The 27,333-nt window shown below is 39.6% G+C and overlaps 2 protein-coding genes across 2 annotated transcripts; both read right to left on the bottom strand.

Annotated features, from left to right (window-relative positions):
* Positions 1–17: 17 nt before the first annotated feature.
* LOC129865504 (Fc receptor-like protein 5) lies at positions 18–12,555 on the bottom strand. Its single transcript, XM_055938351.1, has 19 exons — positions 12,457–12,555; positions 12,294–12,347; positions 6,009–6,050; positions 5,584–5,856; positions 4,993–5,277; positions 4,445–4,729; positions 3,942–4,205; positions 3,436–3,756; positions 3,057–3,335; positions 2,651–2,899; positions 2,316–2,432; positions 2,168–2,192; positions 1,993–2,090; positions 1,782–1,832; positions 1,315–1,395; positions 1,155–1,217; positions 954–1,025; positions 758–820; positions 18–612 (listed from the first exon to the last, which is right to left on the bottom strand). Exons 1-19 carry the CDS (start codon positions 12,500–12,502, stop codon positions 605–607), a joined length of 2,676 nt encoding a protein of 891 aa, XP_055794326.1. The 5' UTR covers positions 12,503–12,555; the 3' UTR covers positions 18–604.
* Positions 12,556–14,250: 1,695 nt separating this feature from the next.
* LOC129864704 (B-cell receptor CD22-like) lies at positions 14,251–26,264 on the bottom strand. The gene is made up of 10 exons (XM_055937009.1): positions 26,192–26,264; positions 18,886–19,158; positions 17,939–18,199; positions 17,410–17,694; positions 16,901–17,164; positions 16,403–16,715; positions 16,048–16,218; positions 15,622–15,896; positions 15,306–15,416; positions 14,251–15,031 (listed from the first exon to the last, which is right to left on the bottom strand). The coding sequence occupies exons 1-10, from the start codon at positions 26,262–26,264 to the stop codon at positions 14,952–14,954; spliced, it is 2,106 nt and encodes a 701-aa protein (XP_055792984.1). The 3' UTR covers positions 14,251–14,951.
* Between the last annotated feature and the right edge of the window lie 1,069 nt (positions 26,265–27,333).

Below are 27,333 nucleotides of genomic sequence, written 5' to 3' on the forward strand. Positions count from 1 at the left end.
AAAGAGCAGATTGCCTTTTAACTCACACATTGTGGAGCATGAGATCTATACTAGACTTAAAGGAGTTTTGACCAAATGAGGTTGTATGGAAAAGTTGATGATGATGACAATATCTATTTACTGTAAGAAAGCACTCATACCATCTGGTGGATAAAAAATTGTTTATTAAAAAAGCACAATGCAAAGATACTGTAAAAGTACAGGCCATTGGAAGAAAACGTGAATAATACCTTTTGGGAAATTCATATACAAATATGTTATTCTATCATCTGAATAAATCAACAATAAAACTCAATACACAATACAAAGCAGATACAATTGCAGTAGCTGCAGATAAGATGCATCATTATTGCACCATATAGTAAAAAAAAAAAAAAAGCTTTTACAGTTAAACACAATTAAACCATGCTTAAATACAATAAAATAAGTAAATAAAATAAGTAAGAACGCCTTAATGTACAAGCTGTTATTGCATGTGTGTTTGTGCATGTGTGTGTTTGCTTGTGTGTGTTGAGCGTAGAATCCATGTTCCGGGTTCCGCCTCCTCCTCTGATGGTGTGTCCTTCCATCCCTCCATCCCTCCATCCTTCCATCCCTCCATCCCTCAGGTACCTGCAACATGTCACCACACAAAGTTGTTCAGGACATGCAGTCAAATAAACTGTTAAGAATTAAACAAAGAGACATACTTTAAATACATTATATTTTGATATTAGTATCATATTAATTATCAATCACATATGGCTATTAGTCTTACCTGGGGCTGTGACTGGCTTCAATTGAGAATAGACCGAATCTGCCTCAGGTGGGGTTGATGTTTCTGTAATGGGTGAGGATAAAACATCAGAATAATATAACAGTTATATACAGAATATTATACAGCTAGTCAATATGGGGTCAGAGGTGTGAGGGTGTGATAGGGGGAATATTGATGGAGGGATTTCCAGTCTTACCTTTCTTCTTCTTGGCTTTGGCCTTCTGTTTAAGGTCAACCTCAGCATAGGTCACATCAACAGGTCCAGTTGCTGCTGAAAATGAACATTTCCAGTCAACAAATTAAGGAAGTAGCTTATTGAATATTCTGCATCTTTTTTGAAACTCCAAAATCACACATTTAGATTTCACTGAAAGCCAACCTGTAGAATGGGTCTCACCTGTGGTCTTCCCCGTCTTGACCTCAGAATAGACTGGATTTTCTTTTGGATCAGATGTCATTTCTGAGGAGGAGGAGATCATTTGTATGTTTTTATCAAATTTTATGAGTAAAAAACACTGCTACATTTTGTATGAATTTATGTGACAGTTGAGAGTTACTTTTCTTTTTCTTGTCCAACTCTTTGAGTTGAATCTGGGCGTACATCACATCACTTCGTCCAGCAGTAGCAGCACCAGCATCTGAAATATACAGGTAATACACTAATATCTCTACTTACTGTTAGTATGCTAGTAATATTAAACATATGAAGAATAACAGCAACAACAACTCTATACTGTATTCATCCTAAATTTAACATACAGGTAGCCTAGTGTTTAGTAACCGAAAGGTTGCTGGATCGAATCCCCGAGCTGACAAGGTAAAAATCTGTCGTTCTGCAAATGAGCAAGGCAGTTAACCCACTGTTCCCCAGGCGCCGAAGACGTGGATGTCAATTAAGGCAGCCCCCCCCCCCCCCCCCCCCCGCACCTCTCTGATTCAGAGGGGTTGGGTTAAATGCAGAAGACACATTTCATTTGAAGGTTTTCAGTTGTACAACTGACTAGGTATCCCCCTTTCCCAGTACCATTGTCATTACTGTCTGAGGGAGTCATTGTATCATAGATGTTAGCGCCACCTGTTGGTCAAAGAAGAGAGAGAAAGATTAATAGGTTGGTTTTCCCTCAGCTTGCCTAGGGACATAGAGTACAGTAACATCTATATAAAGTGAATGGTGAAAAGTCAGTATGTGAAGTTACAGAGAGGAGAGTGACAGTGGTCTGGGATGAGAGACTGACCATGCTGCAGACGTGTATACCCAGCATCAGGAGCCTGGCCCTGGGTAGATCCTTGGTCCTGTTGGGGGTCCAGTTTGGTCCTCTGGGGCTGGGGGGGCCTACAGGAAGAGAGATACTCATGAAACACACAGATTCTATTTTACTGTATGAAAAGTTGAAAGACAGGTGTACTCACCAGAATATTCTGTTGCAACAGGAACCTGTAATGAGAAATGCATAATATTATACTGTATCAATTCGTTACTGTTTTAAACTTTTGTAATTAGACATTTTTCTCCTTAACATGAACGAAAAAGATAAATATGAATTGATAAAAGTTTCACCTCCGGCATTTTTATATCGACACAGCAGTACCAGGAGAATGGCCAGTAAAACACCAGCAACAACCAGGCCCACAACCACTCCTACTAGGACTGATGTAGAGGGTCCAGGAGTTACACCTGGAGAGAGAACAGCAAATAACTATCAGGTTCTGAGGTAGTTGTAGAAAATGAATAAAGTAGTGGACAAAGTGAATATATATTTGACAACTGACTTGAGATCAGATGACCAACCTGAGCTTGTAACTCCAAACCTACAGTATGCTTTTTAACACTACAAATGACTGATGACCACAGATATTATGAAAAGGTCATGTGATTATAACAGTTTTTTTCACCTCTCACTGTCACCCAGCTCTCTGGTGATTCTCCTTCATTAGATTTACACTTGTAGAAGCCTTCATCTGACTTGGAAACTGCAGGGATGGTCATCTCTCCTGTGGTCTCATTCCTGATGAGTACTCCATCTTTGTAGAAATAAACCTTGGGGTTCGGGTTTGTTTCCTGATATCTATAAGTACAGCTGAGAGTCATAGACTCTCTCTCAGTTATGGGATAGGCAGGGCTCTCCAGGATCAGAGGGCCAACTGTATAACATAATATATAAATAACACTGTAAATCTGGAGTAATCACCAACATGAGCTTGTATTTTATGAGATGCAACCATTCAGTTACAGAATTGAACATCATTATCATACATTGTAATGTAAAACACGTTAGTGACTGTTGTACAACAGACGTACCATCCACTGTGATGTTGACAGCATTACTGTACTCTCCTGATCCAGACTCACACCAGTACACTCCACTGTCCCCTGTGTATGTGGACCTGATGGTACATGTGGACCCTGCTATTGATCCCCAGTTAGAGCCACACTCTGACTCCACTGCTTTCTCTCTGTATCTCTTCAGTCTCCATCCAGTAGAGTTCCTCTTCTCCTCACAGCTTAGTGAGAGAGACGTTGATGTAAAGTGTTGAGTTATGTTAGGTCTTATTTTGAGAGACACTGATGGTTTCGGTTCTGAAACAAAGAGTGACAGAGACAAACATATACAGTAGTTATATATACACATGAGGGGAACTTAAATGTGATTAAATGCAGTTTCAATGTGGTTAGTTACCTCCTGACCAGAGAAACTGAGGTTCACTGTAGAGTGTGTCATAGACTGGGTCTCCTCTCCCAGCTCTACACACATATCCTCCTGTGTGACTAGGACCAGCAGGGATCAGAGTGTATGAGTCTTCACTAGTCCCATTGCCAGATAGAGGCTCTACAGAGTAGGACCTGTCTGATAGGGAGAGTAACCCAGCTGTGTAGGGAACAGTTCGGTACCAGAAGAACCTCCAGCCTGTAGATGACTCTTTAACCCCACAGCTCAGAGTAATTGAGTCTCCAGGGTTCAGCCACTGAGGAGAGACACTCAGGAGAGCTTGGGGTTTATCTGTTATGAAGGAAATGACACAAATCAAATGTTCAGTCTTTAAAGTGTTTACCCATTTTGATATTATGGTATTGTACCTCACCCCACAATCAAACTATCGTTTTGTTACATCATTGAAACCACTGTCTGCTATTTGACCTCATCCCTTCTGTCTTTTTCTTGTAATCCCATAAAAACAGACTTACCTAACACAGTCAATTGTATAGCATTACTGGTCTGGGAGTGTTTTAAGCCATTTGTTTTCTGAAGACCTTTACAGGTATATAGACCATTCTTTGCAGTACTGATTCTGTACTCAGGCTCTGTATTCATGTAGACCGACTTCCCACTGTTATAAAAAACATACTCAATCTCTTCTCCCCCCTGTATGTCACATCTGAGAGTGACAGTCTCTCCACTGAATATCTGGGGCCAGTTGGGTTGCAGGGTCAGAACAGCCACAGGTCTCTCTGCACAGACACATCACAGAAAATAAACATTATCACACACCTTAGAATGTAATATAATGTTGATCAGCATTCATCACAACATGACCATATCATATGTTGTCATTTCTGAACATACAGTATGCAGTCTGAACTGTCTGACTTACCAAGATCTATCAGAATACTGACATATACAGTGATGTCTACACACACACACACACACACACACACACACACACACACACACACACACACACACACACCTTTCACAGTGATAGTGACAGGATCACTGATGATTGATGATAAGGATCTGGACTGGATCTCTCCCTGACACCAGTAGAGACCCTGGTCAGACTCAGCAGCTCTACTGATGGTGAAGGTGGCTCCTGTTGTAGTGAGTCTGCTAGCCAAGGTCACTACTTTCTTAGTGTTGTCTTTGTACCATGTATACCTCCAGCCACTGCCAGACCCCACTGAACACGTCATAGTTACCGTCTCTCCATTGTATGCATGGTTTGGTGTTATGGTCAGTGTAGCTTTGGGCAGGGCTGTGAGAAAAGAGCATGATTTAAAGATCTGGACACAATCTTAGCAACATCCAAAGATTTAGTTGTTGTTGGAACGTTTTCTTACTATAAAAGTCCAGTGCAGTCAGAGCACAAATTTTTCCAACGTATGATCTTACTTCTGTAGGTAGTACTGTAACTATGCATTTGTCCATTCATACTGACACACAGACCACATTTACATGATTGACTCAATATAAATAGTGTCCATTTGTTTGATTAAAAAAACACAAAAAGTAACTCACCTTTCACAGTGATAGTGACAGGATCCCTGATGATTGATGATATGGATCTGGACTGGATCTCTCCCTGACACCAGTAGAGACCCTGGTCAGACTCAGCAGCTCTACTGATGGTGAAGGTGGCTCCTGTTGTAGTGTGTCTGCCAGACAAGGTCACTACTTTCTTAGTGTTGTCTTTGTACCATGTAAAGCTCCAGCCACTGTCAGATCCCACTGAACACGTCAGAGTTACTGTCTCTCCATTGTATGCAGGGTCTGGATTTACGGTCAGTGTAGTTTCAGGAAGAGCTAAGAAAACAGAGAGCAGAATATCAAAACATCTGGATTCATGCCTGGTCATTTTAAATAATTTTGTTGCATTTAAGTTTTGATTAAAGTTTATTTTAAATAGGGGTATGTTGACTCCATTCAGTTAGAATTTACAGTCTACACAGTATATCTGTATTTAGATTAACCCTCATTGGCTCCAAATTCATAAAGTCCAGATAGTGATTGAAGATTAATAGTGAGCTCACCAGTGACACTAATGTAGAGAGATGTATCTATGTCAAGTGGTTATGGGCATAGAGGCACTTGAGAGATAAGATGATATACCTGTTACCGTTAGTCTGACTGCATCACTCCACTCAGAATGCTTCTTCTGATCAATATGTTTACCCAGACACCTGTAGCCACCTTTGTCTGAAATCTTAACCTCAGTGAGCTCATATTCATGATTCCTATTGATTGTGTCTACAACATCCTTGCGCCATGTGTATTCCCAGTCAGTGACTTCTCCCCTCTGTATGTTACATCTGAGAGTAACAGATTCTCCACTGAATATCTGGGAGGATGTGGGGTATATGGTCAGAACAGCCTTTGCCTTTCCTGCACAAAATAAAACCAGCATGATACAATTGTTTTATTGAGACACTCAAAACTAAACATATGACTCGTCAAAAGAAGCTTTAAAAATCACAAATAAAACATTTGATAAAGCATTAAGAGTTTGAGGCTTGATCAAGTATTCAAATATTTACCATCATCTTCAGAGTGTCCAGAGTAGATGTGTGTACTCAGCACTACAACAAAGAAAGTCACATTGCTCCAATATTAGCTGAAATAAATATCAACATGCCATAATCATGTTACTGATTACCAAATCCATTCTGTAATTTATTTTAAAGGTGCAATCTATGATTTCTACACACATTTTCTTCATTAAATTAGTCGTAGGCATTTATTCTTGAAGAGTATAACTTTTAAAATTCCCTCAAAACTGTCTTATCCCATCATAAACCAAAATATATGGTTATTTTATGACAATTATTGTTAACAATGTAGATGAATGAATTTCCTTAGCCCCATTCTTCAGCCATATACCACAAAAAGTGTCAGGGTGGCCATTTTGTGGTAGTTTGAATTACGGACGGCAGCTTGAAATGGCCGCTGACTTCCCATGTTCTGCACACAGAGAGTGTACAGAGACCAAAAACACCAAAACACCACTCATTCATCTCTTAACACAGTTTACTATAACTGTAGCGAAGGAACCCTCAACCATTTACAATAATCACAACTTGATTATACAACACATCCAACAATATTGCATTTTATATTCATTGTCATTGACAACACATTTTGCAACCATTGAGTTAACACCACTCTTTAGTTCCTGAGTAATGACTTGGTTAAGTGCACACCACCACACTAACCAGGTCTGCATGGCATCGGCTATAAAAGCTCAGGTTCTCACAGGGATGCAACATCAATGTAGGGTGGTCACTTTCTTTGAGTGCCATTTACTAATATTTTCTCAATAAGGGATAAAACACCAAAAACAAAGCTAAAGCGTGAAACTGTCTTCATTTTGATTAATGTCTTATTCCTTTTCCTTTAAATTCTTAGTATATCAGGTAATTAGTGTTCATAAACAAACACACTAACTTAGTACTTACATAGCAGCAAACAGAGCAAGGTGTGCTCCATTCTGTCCCCACAGACAAGTGACTATCTCTACAACTACAGTCCTTCTAACAAACCCCTCTACTTCCTATATGATGACAGTCTGCTTAGATCACACCACATCATGCTTAGATCACACCTCTTCACCGCACACAGAAAAACAGAGAGAAAGATTCTTGAGAAATGTAAAAATAGATAGATAAGTAAGTGTAGGCCTTCCCTCAAACCTTTGCTCAGTTGTCAGGTGGCAAGCCAAGCCAGATAACCTCAGTTATGGCACAATGGAAATGGACATCTCCAGCCACCTCTCACTTCTCAATCACTCTCTCTCTCACACATAAAAATAAATGAATAAATAAGTAAAAAAATAATTGACAAAATGAAAAGCAATTGAAAAAAGTTTACAATAATGACAAAAATAAACAATAGGCAAACACAAACAATATACACACGCACACACACACACACACACACACCTCAGATGGTTCTGTTATGAGTAATACGTTTAGTTAGCTACTGTCTACATATATATGTTTGTTATTGTGTTGCTTATGGTTGTATTTCAATTTGTTTGTATTTCTGATGTGTATTAGGGCTATTGTTCATGTACTGTATTATGTGTGTGTTGTGTGTGTGATGCTGATGCTGATGCTGATGGTGATGGTGATGGTGATGGTGATGGTGATGGTGTGGTGTGGTGTGTTGTGTTGTGGTGTGGTGTGTTGTGTTGTGTGGTTTGTTTGTGTGGTTTGTTTGTGTGGTTTGTTTGTGTGTGTGTGTGTGTGTGTGTGTGTGTGTGTGTGTGTGTGTGTGTGTGTGTGTGTGTGTGTGTGTGTATATTGTTTGTGTTTGCCTATTGTTAAATTTTGTCATTATTTTAAACTTTTTTCAATTGCTTTTCTTTTTGTAAGTTTTTTTTTAAACGTATTTATTAATTTATTTTTATATACATTATATATATATATATATATATTTATATTTTTTTGTATTTTCTTAAAACCGCATTGTTGGTTAAGGGCTTGTAAGTAAGCATTTCACTTTTGTTTTCGGCAGATGTGACAAATAACATTTGATTTGTGTGTTATTTATTACCACTGACCAGAGATGGGAGGAGTTTCAAATCTGTAACTGGGGAACTGGGTTTCCAGGTTAAAGTCTAGAGGTTCATTTAGCTTCACTTCATTACATGTTGAATACATGAATCTATTTTCGTTAACTATTTACCTCTACAAATATCTAAGTGGTATGTTGTAGAGTGTAGAGTGTGGGACACATGTACAACATTTGTGAAGAAACCAGGAGAAAGGTTACAGGGGAAAGCAGTTACAGACTTCACCTTTAGTTTGTATACTATGGTAAACATCTGGGGTTTCTTATCGCCCCCTTCAGGGACAGGCCTGTAACTACTCCACATTCTTGTGGATCACAATATCGAAATAATCAATCAATCAAATTTTTGGTTTGGTCAGGGTGTGAGTTGGGCTGGGTATTCTATGTTCTATTATTTGTATTTCTATGTTTTGGCCGGGTAGGGTTCTCAATCAGGGACAGCTGTCTATCGTTGTCTCTGATTGAGAACCATACTTAGGTAGCCCTTTTTCCCACCTGTCTTTTTGGGAAGTTAAAGTTGTTTATGGCACATAGCTCTTAAGCTTCACTGTTGTTTTGTATTTTTTATTGTTTTTGTCGGCGTCATTTCTAATTAAAAGGAATATGTAAGCTCACCACGCTGCACCTTGGTCTCCTCCTTTTGACGGCCGTGACAGGGGGTCAGCCTGATGAACCAAAATACCCAATAATCTCCTTCATGTAGCCTAACTCTCACTCACACACACAAACACATGTACCCACACATAATCAAATATGTTTTTTTTTGTTTACTGAATATATTATCTACACTTATAATTAATATGCTTTGTTTAACTGATTGAACAAAGTTTTTTATTTGATTGGTCACTTATCAACAACATAATCCCTCAGTCTACTGGGTCTGTCCCCTTATTCCTTCATCTCTCTATGTCATCATATTAGTTTATATTATATGTTTCTCAGGCTCATGCTACAACCTGATTAAAAGCTGTAGTGACCAACAACTCAATTTCTCTGCAGTCGGTAAACACAGTGTAACCAAACAACGTCATTCATTCTATGAATGAAACATTTTCTTGTCCAATAAAGGAAATAGTTAGCTAACAATATTCAAAATCCAGAGAAATATATGAATCATCATCATCGCAGAGTTGCACATAAAGTGTACTCCATTCTAAGCCTCTGGCAAGTCTTCTGGACCCCTACAGTTCCTGTGGCTGTGACACGAATGGGGCTTTGACAGAATTAGAAAGGTACAGATGCTAAAAGAGAAACAGAAATGTTCATCTCTACACAACTTCCTGTTACTGTAAAAGTAAATGGACACATCAGATCTGTGGTCTTTTTGTGGGAGGAAGAGATAACTATAGTATGTATCAGAGAAGAAACTTAGTGGATAAAACATAGTTGTACCAAAAGTGAAGTCAATATTATATTTATCATACCTGGTCATGTTTACATGTTCAGTACAATCTTTAATGTCACTAAGAGAGGTGTCAAAGGTTTGACGTCATGGCATGTTTATCATTTGGTTTATGTTGTAGCTATTTGGAGGTCAACTGCATGTAGATGTTCTTGAGTTACAGTCTGTCAACTGTTCAAAGTAATAACCCAGGAAAGTAGTGATCACAGTGGTAGATTGAATGTAAAGAGTGGGGTAACATCTCACAGCAAGAACTGGCAAATCTGATGCAGTCCATGAGTTTAAATGGTACCTCATTCAGTTGATGGTGATTTTCTATATAATACAACACGAACAGATTATAGAGCAAACAACACAATTATCACAACACATGGGTTGTAATATGGTTGTTTTTTTCTGTCTTGGCTTCCCCAGGGTTTTACTCATGGATCACTACTGGAAGCTGGATATCATTTTGAGGACTATAATTTACTATAATGAATATTATACTATAATATTATTATACTACTACTATAATGAATATTAGGCTATATTATGAAATTATTTAAAGCGGCAATATGTAACTTTTTGGGCGACCCGACCAAATTCACATAGAGATGTGAGTTATAGATGTCATTCTCATTGAAAGCAGGCCTAAAAAGATCTAAATCTAAAGTAGATCTGTTCTATGTGCGCTATTTTTATGCTTCCCGTTCTGAAGTTTCATTCTTGCATCTTTTACTTTCGGTTTTGTACACCAGCTTCAAACAGCTGAAAATACTATATTTTTGATTATGGAAAATATATTTCACAGCGGTTTAGATGGTACAATGATTCTCCACACTATAGTTGGTTGTTTTGTCACATAAACTGAAATGATGTGAACTATTCGAATTTTAGCAACCAGGAAATGGAGGAGTGATTTCTGCATGGTACACCATTAAGAGCATTGAAGATAAATCACAATTTGTTCAACCTAATAATTAATTGCACACACCTGGTGTCCCAGGTCTAAATCAGTCCCTGATTAGAGGGAAACAATGGGAAAAATGCAGTGGACCTGGCCTCGAGGTCCAGAGTTGAGTTTGAGAGGCCTATAGTATGCCAACATACTCGAGTATAGCTTTTTTTATTATGAAGGAGCAAACATTTCTAAAAACCTGTTTTTGCTTTGTCATTATGTGGTATCGTGTGTAGATTGATGAGGGGGAAAAATGATTCATTCCATTTTAGACTGAATAATTACTTGTGAAAAAGTGAAGGGGTCTGAATACTTTCCGAATGCACTATACTAGTAATTCATTTCTTGTTTAAGAAACGTTTTTTTGGTGTGATTTGCTGTGTAATTATGTCTGAAAAAATACTGTGGCTGGTAAGAAATCGGAGTGGCTGGTAGATTTTTAATCTACCAGGCTGGGAACACGCACCTCAGGGCGAGTGCGGGGAGCAGGAACAGGGCATACTGGACCCTGGAGGGGCACTGTAGGCCTGGTGTGTGGTGCCGGAACTGGTGGTACCGGGCTTGGGACACACACCTCTAGGCGAGTGCAAGGAACAGGAACTGGAGGCCTGGTACGTGGTGCCGGCACCGGTGGGCTGGTGCTTGGGGCTGCCACTGGAGGGCTGGTGCGTGGAGAAGGCACCGGATAGACCGGACCGTGGAGGCACACTACAGGTCTCGAGCACCGAGCCTGCCCAACCCTACCTGGCTGAATGCTCACCGTAGCCATGCCAGTGCGGCGAGGTGGAATAGGCCGAACTGGGCTATGCACACGTACAGGAGACACCATGCGTAGGGCTGGTGCCATGTACCCCGGCCCGAGGAGACACACTGGAGACCAGATGCGTAGAGCCGGCTTCATGGCACCTGGCTCGATGCCCACTCTAGCCCCGCCGATACGAGGCACTGCTATGTACCGCAACGGGCGATGCACACATACTGGAGACACCGTGCGCTCATCCGCATAACACGGTGTCTGCCCGTACGCTCGCTCTCCACGGTAAGCACGGGGAGTTGGCTCAGGTCTCCTACCTGGCTTAGCCACACTCACCGTGTTCCCCCCAAGACATTTTTGGGGCTGCCTCTCGGGCTTCCTTGCCAGCCGTGTTCCCTCGTAACGCCGGTTCCTTTTTCCTATTGCCTCCGTTCTCCTGGCTGCCTCCACCTGTTCCCATGGACGGCGATCCCTTCCAGCCAGAATCTCCTCCCATGTGTAACATCCCTTGCCATCTAGAATATCCTCCCATGTCCATTCCTCTCCAGATTTCTGCCCCTGCTGCTGCTGCCCGTTACCACGCTGCTTGGTCCGGTTGTGGTGGGTGGTTCTGTAACGGCTTTCTTCTTCCTCCTCTGATGAGGAGTAGTAGGAAGGATCGGAAGACCAATGCGCAGCGTGGTCCGTATCCATAATGACTTTTAATGAGAATGAAATACGACAAAATAAAAACTAACAAAGTGAAACAAAAAGGAAAACCGAAACAGTCCTGTAACGTGAAACACACAAACACTAAACAGGAAATAACCACCCACCCACAAAACACAACAGAAAACAGGCTACCTAAATGTGGTTCCCAATCAGAGACAATGACTAACACCTGCCTCTGATTGAGAACCATATCAGGCCAAACGAGAAAACCAACATAGAAACACAAAACATAGATAACCCACCCAACTCACATCCGGACCAACTAAGACAAAGAAATAACACAAGAACTAGGGTCAGAACGTGACACCCAGATGCTGCTGAAAATTGACATTTCCGGTCAACAAATTAAGGAATTAGCTTATTACATATTCTGCATCTTCTTTGAAACTCAAAATTCGCACATTTAGATTTCACTGATTGACAAACTGTAGAATGTGTCTTACCTGTGGTCTTCCCCGTCTTGACCTCAGAATAGACTGGCTTTTCTTTTGGATCAGCTGGCATTTCAGAGGAGGAGGAGGAGAGAATTTGTATATTTTTATCAAATTTGATGAGTAAAAAACACTGCTACATTTTGTATTAATTTATGTGACAGTTGAGAGTTACTTTTCTTTTTCTTGTCCAACTTTTTGAGTTGAATCTTGGCGTACATCACATCACTTGGTCCAGCAGTAGCAGCACCAGCATCTGAAATATACAGGTAATATTAAACATATGAAGAATAACAGCAACAACAACTCTATACTGTATTCATGCTTGACTTAACATAGACAGTAATGACAGTGGTACTGTACACTGAGGGAGTGATTGTATCATAGATGTTAGCGCCACCTGTTGGTCAAAGAAGAGAGAGAAAGAGGAATTGGTTGGTTTTCCCTCAGCTTGTCTAGGGACATAGAGTATGGTAACATGTTTTATACATATTGGATGGTGTTAAGTAAGTGTGTAAAGATTGTGACAGTGGTCTGGCCTGAGAGACTGACAATGCTTCAGACGTGCATACCTAGCATCATGAGCTCGGCGCTGGGTAGATCCTTGATCCTGTTGGGGGTCCAGGTTGGTCCTCTGGAGCTGGCGGGGCCTACAGGGAGAGAGATAGTCATGAAACAGATTAGATTTTACTGTATGAAAAGGAACATAGTTGAAAGACAGGTGTACTCGTGAGAATATTCTGTTTCAACATGAACCTGTAATGAGAAATGTATACGATTATATCAGGTCTTTACAGTTTTGACATTTTAATATCGAACAGCAAATCACTATCAGGTTCTGAGGTAGTTGTAGAAAATAAATAAAGTAGTGGACAAAGTGAATATATATTTGACAACTGACTTGAGATCAGATGACCAGCCTGAGCTTGTAACTCCAAACCTACAGTATGCTTTTTTAACACTACAAATGACTGATGACCACAGATATTATGAAAAGGTCATGTGATCATGACCATTTTCTCACCTCTCACTGTCACCCAGCTCTCTGGTGATTCTCCTTCATTAGATTTACACTTGTAGGAGCCTTCATCTGACTTGGATACTACAGGGATGGCCATCTCTCCTTTGGTCTCATTCCTGATGAGAACTCCATCTTTGTAGAAATCAACCTTGGGGTTCGGGTTTGTTTCCTGAAATGTATTTGTACAGCTGAGAGTCATAGATTCTCCCTCAGTTATGGGATAGGGAGGGCTCTCCAGGATCAGAGTGCCAACTGTGTAACAAAATATGTAAATAATACTGTAAATCTGGAGTTATCACTCACAATATATTAACCTCTTATGAGCTTAGATTGAGTATAAGATACATTCATTCTATTCTTTCAAAAATAAGGACATTTCAAAGTGACCCCAAACTTTTAAATGGTAGTTTACATCAGAGGCAGAGCTGTGTGGAATTTTTTACCACTGACCAGAGATGGGAGGAGTTTCAAAGCTGTAACTGGGGAGCTGGATTTCCAGGTTAAAGTCTAAAGTTTAATTTAGCTTCACACCATCACATGTTGAATACATTAATCCATTTTTAAAACTATTTACCTCTAAACATATCTAAGTTTTTTGTTGTTGATTCTGAGACACTGTGTGACGAAGCAAGGTAAACATCTGGGACTTCTTATCGCCCCCTTCAGGACAGACCTGTAACTACGCCACATTATTGTAGATCACAATATAGAAACAAATATGGTGATTGGTCCACAGCAACAACATAACCCCTCAGTCTACTGGGTCTGCCCTCTTATTCCTTCCTCTCTCTATGTCATCATATTAGTACAGACATGGACCACTTCTGTATGGGTTCATATCAGTAGAAGTCAAATCTGGATGTGGTTTACAGAAGACTGACAGCAATATTTTCAAAGCAATACAAAGATGTAGGGAATCATGACTTTTTGTTGACATATGAGATTTAATACAACATTTAAAATACAAAATACAACACACTCTCCATTGTCTTACGTCGGTAGGCGTCACTGCTATTGAATCATCATCATGCGGAATCATTGCGCTATCTGACGTAAGACAATAAACACCCTCTTCATTCAAGTTCCATAGTGGAATATTAATCTGGTTCCTGCAACTACTGTAAAAAAATGTCAAAAACATAGAGACATAGAAGTGAAAATTATGTAAAATGTATATAAAAATAAGCGTTAATTGAATTCAAAACAAACAACAAATCTGCCAAATTAACTGTTAAAGTTGTATTAGCAGGTCGGCCAAACAAGTATAAACCCACTTTTTTTCTTTAAAAAAATGAGTAAATGTATATAAAAAGATTGACATTATGTAAAAAACTAAATAGAAAAAAATACAAATTCAACTTTTAAACAAAACAGACACTACACTATTGTTTAATCCACAAACTGTAGTCAAAGAGGGCTAAATATAATTTTTAAAGAAAATTAACAACAATCAACAAAAGCAAAGCAAAGCAAACAAGCCCCCAAAAGCTGAAAATGTCAACTTGCTAAACCATAACATTTAGTATTTGTAAAATTCCATTCAGAGATATTTGACTCAGTAAACTCTATCATAAATCAATGTCAAGACAATGGCAAAAACAGTAACATCCCAAAAATGGGTCTTCAGTTTATAGTTCTTACTGTATTGATCACACGGATGATTCAGTCTGTTCAATGACATTATCAGATGGTAACTCGTATTGAAGAGATTTGGCTGTTGAACACAGGCCTAAAGGAATATAACGGACGGAGAGAAGCATTGGAGTTAAACTGATTCCACTGCTTTTTCAACTGAACAGCACTAAAATGTAATCCATCAAAAGTCATACAAGGTTAGTTTGCCTTTTCCATAGAACACATTTAACAAAAATATCTTCCCCTGGTCACTTTGTCTATTTACATTTGAAATCAACCATTTGAGTGATATAAGAGGATGACATAAAGAAAGAGAATATCAAGCAGGATAAGTTGATTGTAGATACACACTGAAATAAAGCGGTCACCTCGAGCCCTGCAGCATTTCACCATGAGCACGATAGACACCAGTAGAAAGGGAAACGCAACCAGTAAACCACACAGCAGCCTGGGCAGCACAGAGATGGAGACAATGGAACCTGGAGGTAATATCAAAACACATGATTTACCATCAACACACACACACACACACACACACACACACACACACACACACACACACACACACACACACACACACACACACACACACGCACACACACACACACACACACACACACACACACACACACACACACACACACACACACACACACACACACACACACACACAGCTCTTCTCACCTCTCACTGTCACCCAGCTCTCTGGTGATTCTCCTTCATTAGATTTACACTTATAGAAGCCTTCATCTGACATGGATACTGCAGGGATGGTCATCTCTAATGTGGTATCATTCCTGATGAATATTCCATCTTTGTAGAAATCAACCTTGGTGTTCGGGTTTGTTTCCTGATATCTATTTGTACAACTGAGAGTCATAGATTCTCCCTCAGTTATGGGATAGGGAGGGCTCTCCAGGATCAGAATGCCAACTGTGTAACAAAATATATAAATAATACTGTAAATCTGGAGTAATCACCAACATGAGTTTGTATTTTATGAGATGCAAACATTCAGTTACAGAATTGAACATCATTATCATACATTGTAATGTAAAAAAGGTTAGAATAGATGTACCGTCCACTGTAATGTTGACAGCATTACTGTACTCTCCTGATCCAGACTCACACCAGTACACTCCACTGTCCCCTGTGTATGTGGACCTGATGGTACATGTGGACCCTGCTATTGATCCCCAGTTAGAGACACACACTGACTCCACTGCTTTCTCTCTGTATCTCTTCAGTCTCCATCCAATAGAGTTCCTCTTCTCCTCACAGCTTAGTGAGAGAGACGTTGATGTAAAGTGTTGAGTTCTGTTAGGTCTTATTTTGAGAGACACTGAAGGTTGCGGATCTGAAACAAAGAGTGACAGAGTCAAACGTACACAGTGGTTATATATACACATGAGGGGGACTTAAATGTGGTTAAATACAGTTTCAATGCAGTTAGTTACCTCCTGACCAGAGAAACTGAGGTTCACTGTAGAGTGTGTCATAGACTGGGTCTCCTCTCCCAGCTCTACACATATATCCTCCTGTGTGACTAGGACCAGCAGGGATCAGAGTGTAGGAGTCTTCACTAGTCCCACTGCCAGATAGAGGCTCTACAGAGTAGGACGAGTTCGATAGGGACAGTAACCCAGCTGTGTAGGGAACAGTTCGGTACCAGAAGAACCTCCAGCCTGTTGATGACTCTTTAACCCCACAGCTCAGAGTAACTGAGTCTCCAGGGTTCAGCCACTGAGGAGAGACACTCAGGACAGCTTGGGGATTATCTGTTATGAAGGAAATGACACAAATCAGATGTTAAGTCTTTAAAATGTTTACCCATTTTGTTATTATGGTATTGTACCTCACCCCAAAATCTAACTAAAGTTTTGTTACATCATTGAAACCACTGTCTGCTCTTTGACCTCATTCCTTGTGTCTTTCTCTTGTAATCCCATAAAAACAAACTTACCTAACACGGTCAATTGTACAGCATTACTTGTCTGGGAGTGTTTTAAGCCCTTTGTTTTCTGAAGACCTTCACAGGTATATAGACCATTCTTTGCAGGACTGATTCTGTACTCAGGCTCTGTTTTCGTGTAGATCAACTTCCCACTGTTATAAAAAGCATACTCAATCTCTCTTCCCCCCTGTATGTCACAACTGAGAGTGACAGTCTCCCCACTAAATATCTGGGGCCAGTTGGGTTGGAGGGTCAGAACAGCCACAGGTCTCTCTGCACAGACACATCACAGAAAATAAACATTATCACACACATTAGAATATAAAATAATTTTGATCATCATTTACCACAACATGACCATATCATAAGTTGTCACACACACACACACACACACACACACACACACACACACACACACACACACACACACACACACACACACACACACACACACACACACACACACACACACACACACACACACACACACACACACACACACACACACAGTTACTCACCTTTCACAGTGATTGTGACAGGATCACTGATGATTGATGATATGGATCTGGACTGGATCTCTCCCTGACACCAGAAGAGACCCTGGTCAGACTCAGCAGCTCTACTGATGGTGAAGGTGGCTCCTGTTGTAGAGTGTCTGCCAGACAAGGTCACTACTTTGTTAGTGTTGTCTTTGTACCATGTATACCTCCAGCCACTGTCAGACCCCACTGAACACGTCAGAGTTACTGTCTCTCCAGTGTATGCAGGGTTTGGTGTTATGGTCAGTGTAGCTTTTGGCAGGGCTGTAAGAAAAGAGCATGATTTAAAGATCTGGATACATGCTTAGCAACATCCAAAGATTTAGCTGTTGTTGGAACGTTTTCTTGCTATACAAGTCTATTATAGGTGTATGTAAACTTGATTTGGTTTGAATTAAATTTGGTTAGAATCTGTTTGGTTTGAATCAGACTTTCACTGTACAGAATAATATGAAGATCTTATCCTTCTCAACATTTAAGTAAGTGATGGTTATGTTATTAAACTCACCAGCAACAACGATGGTGAGAGATGAGCTGAGATATGTCCTCTCAGGCCGTCTTGTCCTTGTCCCCTCACACTGGTACTGACCAGCCTGGTCAGGGAGATAGATGGGGGTGGTTTTATTGGTCAGTTTGGGAAGATGTTGGTTGTCTCTGTGCCAGAGGTACGTCCAGTCTCTGTAGTCTGATATGTCACACTGCAGAGTGACTGTCTCTCCAGAATAGAGGGGACCCCGTGGAGAGGCTTTCACTGAGGCCATGGGCAGAGCTGTGGAAACACAGTTATATATGAAGACAGTCAGTGCACAAATCTCTCCAACGTATGATCTTACTTCTTTAGGTAGTACTGTAACTATACATTTTTCCATTAATACTGACACACAGACCATATCTACATGATTGACTTACATTTGCTTCAAAATTCAGAATATCCAGATAGGGATTGAAGATTAATAGTAAGCTCACCAGTGACGCTAATGTGGATAGATGAGCTGAGATATGAATTTTGGGGCCGTCTTGTCCTTGTCCCTTGACACTGGTACTGACCAGCCTGGTCAGAGAGAGAGATAGTGGTTGTTTTACTGGTTTGACTGGAAAGCCATTCTTTATTTATTAACCAGCGGTACGTCCAGTCTGTGTAGTTTGATATGTCACACCGCAGCTCGACTGTGTCTCCGGAATACAGTGTCTCCTGGGTAGTGACTATCTTCACTGAGGCTGTAGGCAGAGCTGTGGAAACAGTTTGTCATCAATCAGTTAAAAGTATGATCTTAGTACCATACACCATATTTCTTCAATTATTACATGAAAGGATAATTAATTAAAGTAAGAATCTCAACTGCAATAGTAGACAGATTCTTTTAAAAAGACAAAATAGCATTCTTATAATGGGCCCAATGTCAAGTGGTTATGGACATGGAGACACTGACGTGAATGAGAGATAAGATGACTTACCTGTCACTGTCAGTCTGACTGCATCGCTCCACATAGATTCTGTCCCATTATCAATATGTGTACCCAGACACCAGTAGTCTCCACTGTTTGAAATCTTAACCTCTCTGATCTCATATTCATGCTTCCTACTGAGGAAGTCTACATCATCCTTGCTCCATGTGTATTCCCAGTCAGTGACTTCTCCCCTCTGTATGTTACATCTGAGAGTGACAGACTCTCCACTGAATATCTGGGAGGATGTGGGGTATATGGTCAGAACAGCCTTTGCCTGTACTGCAAAAAAATTAAACCAGCATGAAACAATTAATTTACACATGTTATATTGAGACGCTCAAAACACAAAATATGTCTATCCAAAAGCAGCTTTTAAAATTACAAATAAAACATTTGATGGAGAATTAAGAGATGAAAGCTTGATCAAGTGTACAAATATCTACCATCATCGTCTTCAGAGTGTCCAGAGTAGATGTGTGTACTCAGCACTACAACAAAGAAAGTCACATTGCTCCAATACTAGCTTGAAACAAATAACATTATGCCATATTCATGTTGCTGTTTACCAAATCAATCCTGTACTTTACGATCTCTACACACATGTTGGATCTTTCAATTAGTCGTAGGCATTTATTCTTTAAAGATTATAACTTTTAATTCCCTCAAAACTGTCTTATCCCATCATAAACCGATATATATGGTTATTTTATGACAATTATTGTAAACAACGTAGATGAATGAATTTCCTTAGCCCCATTCTTCAGCCATATACCACAAAAAGTGTCAGGGTGTATATTTTGTTGTAGTTTGAATTACGGACGGCAGCTTGAAATGGCCGCTGACTTCCCATGTTCTGCACACAGAGAGTGTACAGAGACCAAAAACACCAAAACACCACTCATTCATCTCTTAACACAGTTTACTATAACTGTAGCGAAGGAACCCTCAACCATTTACAATAATCACAACATGATACTACAACACATCCAACAAATATTGCATTTTATATTCATTGTCATTGACAACTCATTTTGCAACCATTGAGTTAACACCACTCTTTAGTTCCTGAGTAATGACTTGGTTAAATGCACACCACCACACTAACCAGGTCTGCATGGCATCGGCTATAAAAGCTCAGGTTCTCACAGAGATGCAACATCAATGTAGGGTGGTCACTTCCTTACTTCATATCTACACCATATTTGCTGATATTTCCTTTGAGTGCCATTTACTAATATTTTCTCAATAAGGGCTAAAACACCAAAAACAAAGCTAAAGCGTGAAACTGTCTTCATTTTGATTAATGTCTTATTCCCTTTTCCTTTAAATTCTTAGTAAATCAGGTAATTAGTGTTTATAAACAAACCCACTAACTCAGTACTTACATAGCAGCAAACAGAGCAAGGTGTGCTCCATTCTGTCCCCACAGACAAGTGACTTTCTCTACAACTACAGTACTTCTAACAAACCCCTTTACTTCCTATATGATGACAGTCGGCTTAGATCCCACCACTTCACTCTGAGATCACACCTCTTCACCGTACACAGAAAAACAGAGAGAAAGATTCTAGAGAAATTTAAAAATCGATAAGTAAGTGTAGGCCTTCCCTCAAACCTTTGCTCAGTTGTCAGGTGGCAAGCCAAGCCAGCTAACCTCAGTTGTGGCACAATGGAAATGTACATCTCCAGCCACCTCTCACTTCTCAATCACTCTCTCTCTCACACATAAAAATAAATGAATAAATAAGTAAAAAAATTATTGACAAAAAGATAAGCAATTGGAAAAAGTTTAAAATAATGACAAAAATAAACACAAACAATACACACACACACACACACACACACACACACACACACACACACACACACACACACACACACACACACACACACACACACACACACACACACACACACACACACACACACACACACACACACACACAGACACACAGACACACACCACACCTCAGATGGTTCTGTTATGAGTAATACGTTTAGTTAGCTACTGTCTACATAGATATGTTTGTTATTGTGTTGTTTATGGTTGTATTTCAATTTGTTTGTATATGTGATGTGTATCAGGGCTATTGTTCATGTACTGTATTATGTGTGTGTTGTTTGTGTTTGTGATGGTGTGTGTGATGGTGTGTGTGTGTGTGTGTGCGTGCGTGCGTGCGGGCGGGCGGGCGGGCGGGCGGGCGGGCGGGCGTGCGTGCGTGCGTGCGTGCGTGCGTGCGTGCGTGCGTGTGTGTGTGTGTGTATGTATTGTTTGTGTTTGCCTATTGTTTATTTTTGTGATTATTTTAAACTTTTTTCAATTTTTTTTCTTTGTAAATTATTTTTTTACTTATTTATTCATTTATTTTTATATACATTATATACATATATATTTATATATTTTTGTATTTTTTTACAACCGCATTGTTGGTTAAGGGCTTGTAAGTAAGCATTTCACTTTTGTTTTCGGCAGATGTGACAAATAACATTTGATTTGTGTGTTATTTATTACCACTGACCAGAGATGGGAGGAGTTTCAAATCTGTAACTGGGGAACTGGGTTTCCAGGTTAAAGTCTAGAGGTTCATTTAGCTTCACTTCATTACATGTTGAATACATGAATCTATTTTCGTTAACTATTTACCTCTACAAATATCTAAGGGGTATGTTGTAGAGTGTAGAGTGTGGGACACATGTACAACATTTGTGAAGAAACCAGGAGAAAGGTTACAGGGGAAAGCAGTTACAGACTTCACCTTTAGTTTGTATACTATGGTAAACATCTGGGGTTTCTTATCGCCCCCTTCAGGGACAGGCCTGTAACTACTCCACATTCTTGTGGATCACAATATCGAAATAATCAATCAATCAAATTTTTGGTTTGGTCAGGGTGTGAGTTGGGGTGGGTATTCTATGTTCTATTATTTGTATTTCTATGTTTTGGCCGGGTAGGGTTCTCAATCAGGGACAGCTGTCTATCGTTGTCTCTGATTGAGAACCATACTTAGGTATCTCTTTTTCCCACCTGTGTTTGTGGGTAGTTGTCTTTGTTTATGGCACATAGCTCTTAAGCTTCACTGTTGTTTTGTATTGTTTATTGTTTTTGTCGGCGTCATTTCTAATAAAAAGGAATATGTAAGGTCCCCACGCTGTGCTTTGGTCTCCTCCTTTTGACGGCCGTGACAGGGGGTAAGCCTGGTGAACCAAATTACCCAATAATCCCCTTCATGTAGCCTAACTCTCACTCACACACACAAACACATGTACCCACATATAATCAAATATATATATTTTTTTTTACTGAATATATTATCTACACTTATAATTAATATGCTTTGTTTAACTGATTGAACAAAGTGTTTTATTTGATTGGTCACTTATCAACAACATAATCCCTCAGTCTACTGGGTCTGTCCCCTTATTCCTTCCTCTCTCTATGTCATCATATTAGTTAATATTATATGTTTCTCAGGCTCATGCTACAACCTGATTAAAACCTGTAGTGACCAACAACTCCATTTCTCTGCAGTCAGAAAACACATTGTAACCAAACAATGTCATCATCAGTTGCCACATTTATTGTGCATATATGACATACTTCATATTCTATGTATGAAACATTTTCTTGTCCAATAAAGTAAATAGTTAGCTAACAATATTCAAAATCCAGAGAAATACATTAATCATCATCATCTCAGAGTTGCACATAAAGTGTACTCCATTCTAAGCCTCTGGCAAGTCTTCCGGACCCCTACAGTTCCTGTGGCTGTGACACGAATGGGGCTTTGACAGAATTAGAAAGGTACAGATGCATAAAGAGAAACAGAAAAAATAGCATCTGATGTCATGTTCATCTCTACACAACTTCCTGTTACTGTAAAAGTAAATGGACACATCAACACTGTGGTCTTTCTGTGGGTGGAAGAGAGAAATAAACTACAGTAAAGATCCTGAGGAATGAGTTTTGTGGATGAAAACATTTATTGCATTTATCATACCTGGTCATGTTGACATGTTCTGTACAATCTTTAAAAAAAATACAGTTACAGTTCATTGAAGAATTGAAGACATAACTGCAGTTATCCTAGTCCTGCAATGTATCATATTATGTAATAGAAACAATCATTTGATACAGTCCCATATCGCCTTAAATGTAATGAATGACAGCCATTAGGCACAGGGTCTTAAGATCTGTTACGTTCTAGAAGCACTGCAACAGCTGCTGTCCCAACCACACCATCGGCACTCATTCAAAACTGCAGAGTCAGTACATCATGTTATGTTCCTGAATATAGGTATTATGTAGGTGTTATCAAACAGTAATAAAGCAAATGTTTAGAGATATCCAACCAATCACTGATGACCAGGCATTCTTACAGTCAACACACACCATGTAAAAACCAACAAGGAAGTTGGAGAAAGCTGACGGTTTTCCTTACTTTATCAAGCAAGCACATGCAATAGATCCTGTTTGGGGATGATTCTACCCTCTTGGTTTCACATTAGAATACGGAGACCGTTGAAAAGACCCTAAGCAGCCAACTGACTATAGTCAGTAAGTGGTTATCCATTTAGGCAAGACAGAATGTATCCTGTTTGGTTCCAAACACAAAGTGAACAACTCTTCCAACTTCTCGGTCAGGTTTAATAGTGTAGCGGTGAAGGAAAAATGCTCTGTTACATTCATTGGGATGTGAACTGGACCAACACATGACATGTGAACTTGTGGCTCTGAAGGCCATTGGGAATGTTCACTCCAGGACCAAGTTCCTGGCAAAGGTAGCCAAGTTCCTGGATAGAGAGACTATGAGGACCCTGGCAACATCTCTGATACAGGGCCACTATGACTATGATTGTATCTCATGGTTCAGTGGCATAACAAAACATCTGAAGGAGAAACTTCCAATGGCCCAAAGCAAACTAAAGTGCCAGTTTCCAGTTGATCTGGTGGTGGTGCAGATTAAACTGTTGATGTTTTTTAAAGAGATACATGACCTTTCCCCCAGTTACCTGTCTGGTTATTTTAATTTCATTACAGACTCTCATAGCATCACACCAGAGCCAGTGTTGCCAATATGAGACCACAGCTCTATAGGAGCATGGCTGGAAAAAGCTCTTTCCTTAACACTGGTGCAGAGGAATGGAATGGTGTACCAAACCATATAACATCGATCAATACACTAGGGAGTTCTAAGATAAAACTTAAGAAATGGTTTATGTGCAAAATGCTTTACAACTGTGCAAGTATAATTGTTTCAATGAACGCTACTTGGTAATCTATTTTATTCCTTTTACGGGTTCCTCTCTATTCATGAGATGTATTTGAGATGTATTTTGTTTTCATGTTATCTTGTTTACACTGTATTTTTGTTTTATTGTAAATTCAAGAGGACCACAATGGGGATATGTTTTTAACCTGTTGAGGCTGGGGGCGCTGTTGTCACTATTTATGCTAATCGTGTAATTTTTGAAACGGCTTCCCACAAAATTCTTGATCGTACAATATGCATATTATTATTATTATTGGATAGAAAACAGTCTATAGTTTCTATAGGAGTTGAAATTTTGTCTCTAAGTGGAACAGAACCCATTCTACAGCAATTTCCCTGACATGGAGTCAGATTTCAGAAATGTTGGCCCCTGATCTGGAGTCAGTTAAAAGGCCACAGTTATTGCTATGAGTATACGGACACTGCTTACGTCTTCCCCTGGATGCCTTTACGTGATGACGATTTGAATGGGGTCGATTGCGCGTTCACAGGCACTACAAATTAAAAAACCCTGTAGCTAGGAACTCTTTTCTTGCTGCGTCATGCGCCTGGAGGACATCGACCCGCACTTGTTCCAAGCATTAGTGGAGGGAGTAATATTACTCTGGTCATGTTTCTACTCGTTATAGGAGTTAAAAACATCATAAGGTAGTTAATTTAAAGCGTTTTATAGCAATTTATATCCGTTTAGTGCGATTTTGGGACATTTATTTCTGAAACGCTGTGAATTGCTGGGCACGCTTCCAGTTCATCCCGAACGCAGTTGGCATTTCCACATGGCAAGAGGACAGCTTTCCACCAAAAGACGATTAGACCCAAGAAAGGATCCTTTGCCCAAGATACTGATGGAAGAACAGCTCAAAGTAGGACATTTTTATTATGATAAATCGTGTTTCTGTCGAAAAATGTTAGTGGCTTAGGACGCCATGTTTTTTGACGTAGCTTCGCTTGGCGCAAACTGTATTGAAAAGTAAGGATAATTTAAAAAATGTAATTCCGCGATTGTATTAAGAATTAAATTGTCTATCAATCCCTGTCCACCCTATATTTTTTAGTCACGTTTATGAGTATTTATGTATAAGAGTAGATCACTGTCTAATATGGCGCACGGACATTTTCTCACCAGCTGGGCTACATTTCACATTGTCTAACCATGATTTTGGTGGCTAAATATGCACATTTTCGATCAAACTCTATATGGATTGTGTAATATGATGTTACAGGAGTGTCATCTGAAGAATTCTGAGAAGGTTAGTGAAAAAATTCATATATTTTGGCGATGTTGACGTTATCGCTCACTTTGGCTAGAATCAATGCTGGGCTGCTATGTGCTATGTGCTATGCTAATATAACGATTTATTGTGTTTTCGCTGTAAGACACTTAGAAAATCTGAAATATTGTCTGTATTCACAGGATCTGTGTCTTTCGATTAGTGTATGCTGTGTATTTTTACGAAATGTTTGATGATTAGTAAGTAGGTAAACACGTTGCTCTATGTAGTTATTCTAGTCCATTTGTGACGGTGGGTGCAATTGTAACCTATGCCATCTACCTGAAATATGCACATTTTTCTAACAAAACCTATCCCATACCATAAATATGTTATCAGACTGTCATCTGATGAGTTTTTTTCTTGGTTAGGGGCTATAAATATCTTAGTTTAGCCGAATTGGTGATAGCTACTGGTGTTGGTGGACAAATAAAAGATGGTGGATTATGCTAATGTATTTTTAGGTAATAGATTTACATCTTTACATATTGTGTCTTCCCTGTAAAACATTTTAAAAATCGGACATGTTGGCTGGATTCACAAGATCTGTGTCTTTCATTAGCTGTATTGGACTTTAATGTGTGAAAGTTAAATATTTTAAAAATATATTTTTTTTGAATTTCGCGGCTCTGCCTTTTCAGTGGGGGTGGGGGGGGAGTGCCGCTAGCGGCACCCTCAGCCTAGACAGGTTAAACTTGTTTGTGTCATCCTCGTTGATGGTTCTACTGTGTTTAAAATGTTTAAATAAATAATAATATTTACAGTACTTACCATAGTGGAGGTTGGAGAGGAGGAGAAGTAGTATTCTCTGTTTGGAGAAGCAGGAGATGGCACCACCAAACATCTCTTTAAGGCGTTGGCTGTTTCCTCTGGCTGTATGTCCTTATCTATCACTGTTACTGGTAGCTAGCAGTTGACTAACCACACAGAGAAGATAGAGTAGATGTGAAGAAAGATAAGAGACTTGCTTTTGAGGGCTGGTGTTCTATTTATTTATTACTGTGTGTTAGTTGAAAAGGAAGTCACATTCTATAGTTGCTCTCTAAAAATACCCCTTCACTCAGCTTGAGCGTTAGACGATGAGGTGTGGGTGTGTTTGCTGTCTGGTGGTGGTTTTGGAGCCTGTGTTTTCTAGCTGCTGCTGGTTGAATGGCCATGGTGTTCACAGATACCGGTAGCTTTCTTACTTTATGAGCAGACCACTCAATCTTTCAGAGAAATAGGGAGATAGAGGGCTCGGGATTAAAGAGAGAAAGACAGAACGATAAAGAGACAGAGACAGCGAGATAGAAAGACAAAGAGGGGGGAGAGAGCAAAAATGTCACAAGTGTCTGTGCAATTTCATCTTGGCTTCATATGCCTGCAGAAGTGATTGCATGACTTATTTCACATTCTCATAGGTCAGTGTGGCTGAGGGACATGAAACACTTTTTGAGAGGAAGTACCAGTACTAAGCAGCTCCTCAGAACTCCAGCAGAGTATATCACATCATTAAACTGAGAAGAACTTTTCTTTTCAGGCACACTTTTCCCCCTAAAGTCATTCTGAACATCTCAATGGGTCTTCAGATGATGGGGAATGGCTTTTGAACTTTGCTCATGGGGCATTTATGTTATATTCTTCAAGATTCAATGGGTACATATGATTAAGTCCAAAAATATATTTATCAATAGCAGAATGTCCCTTTAAATCACACATTGTGGAGCATAATATCTATACTAGGATTAAAGGAGGTTTGACCAAATTAGGTTGTATGGAAATTTACTGTAAGAAAGTACTCATACCATCTGGTGGGTAAAAGACAGTTTATTATTTAAGAAAGTACAATGCTAAGATATTGTAAAAGTACAGGCCATTAGAAGAAAACATGATGTAACGGATTACCTCCTCCTCTTCATCCGAAGAGGAGGAGC

This window comes from Salvelinus fontinalis, chromosome 11 (assembly GCF_029448725.1).
Source record: "Salvelinus fontinalis isolate EN_2023a chromosome 11, ASM2944872v1, whole genome shotgun sequence".
In the NCBI taxonomy this organism is placed as follows: Eukaryota; Metazoa; Chordata; class Actinopteri; order Salmoniformes; family Salmonidae; genus Salvelinus; species Salvelinus fontinalis.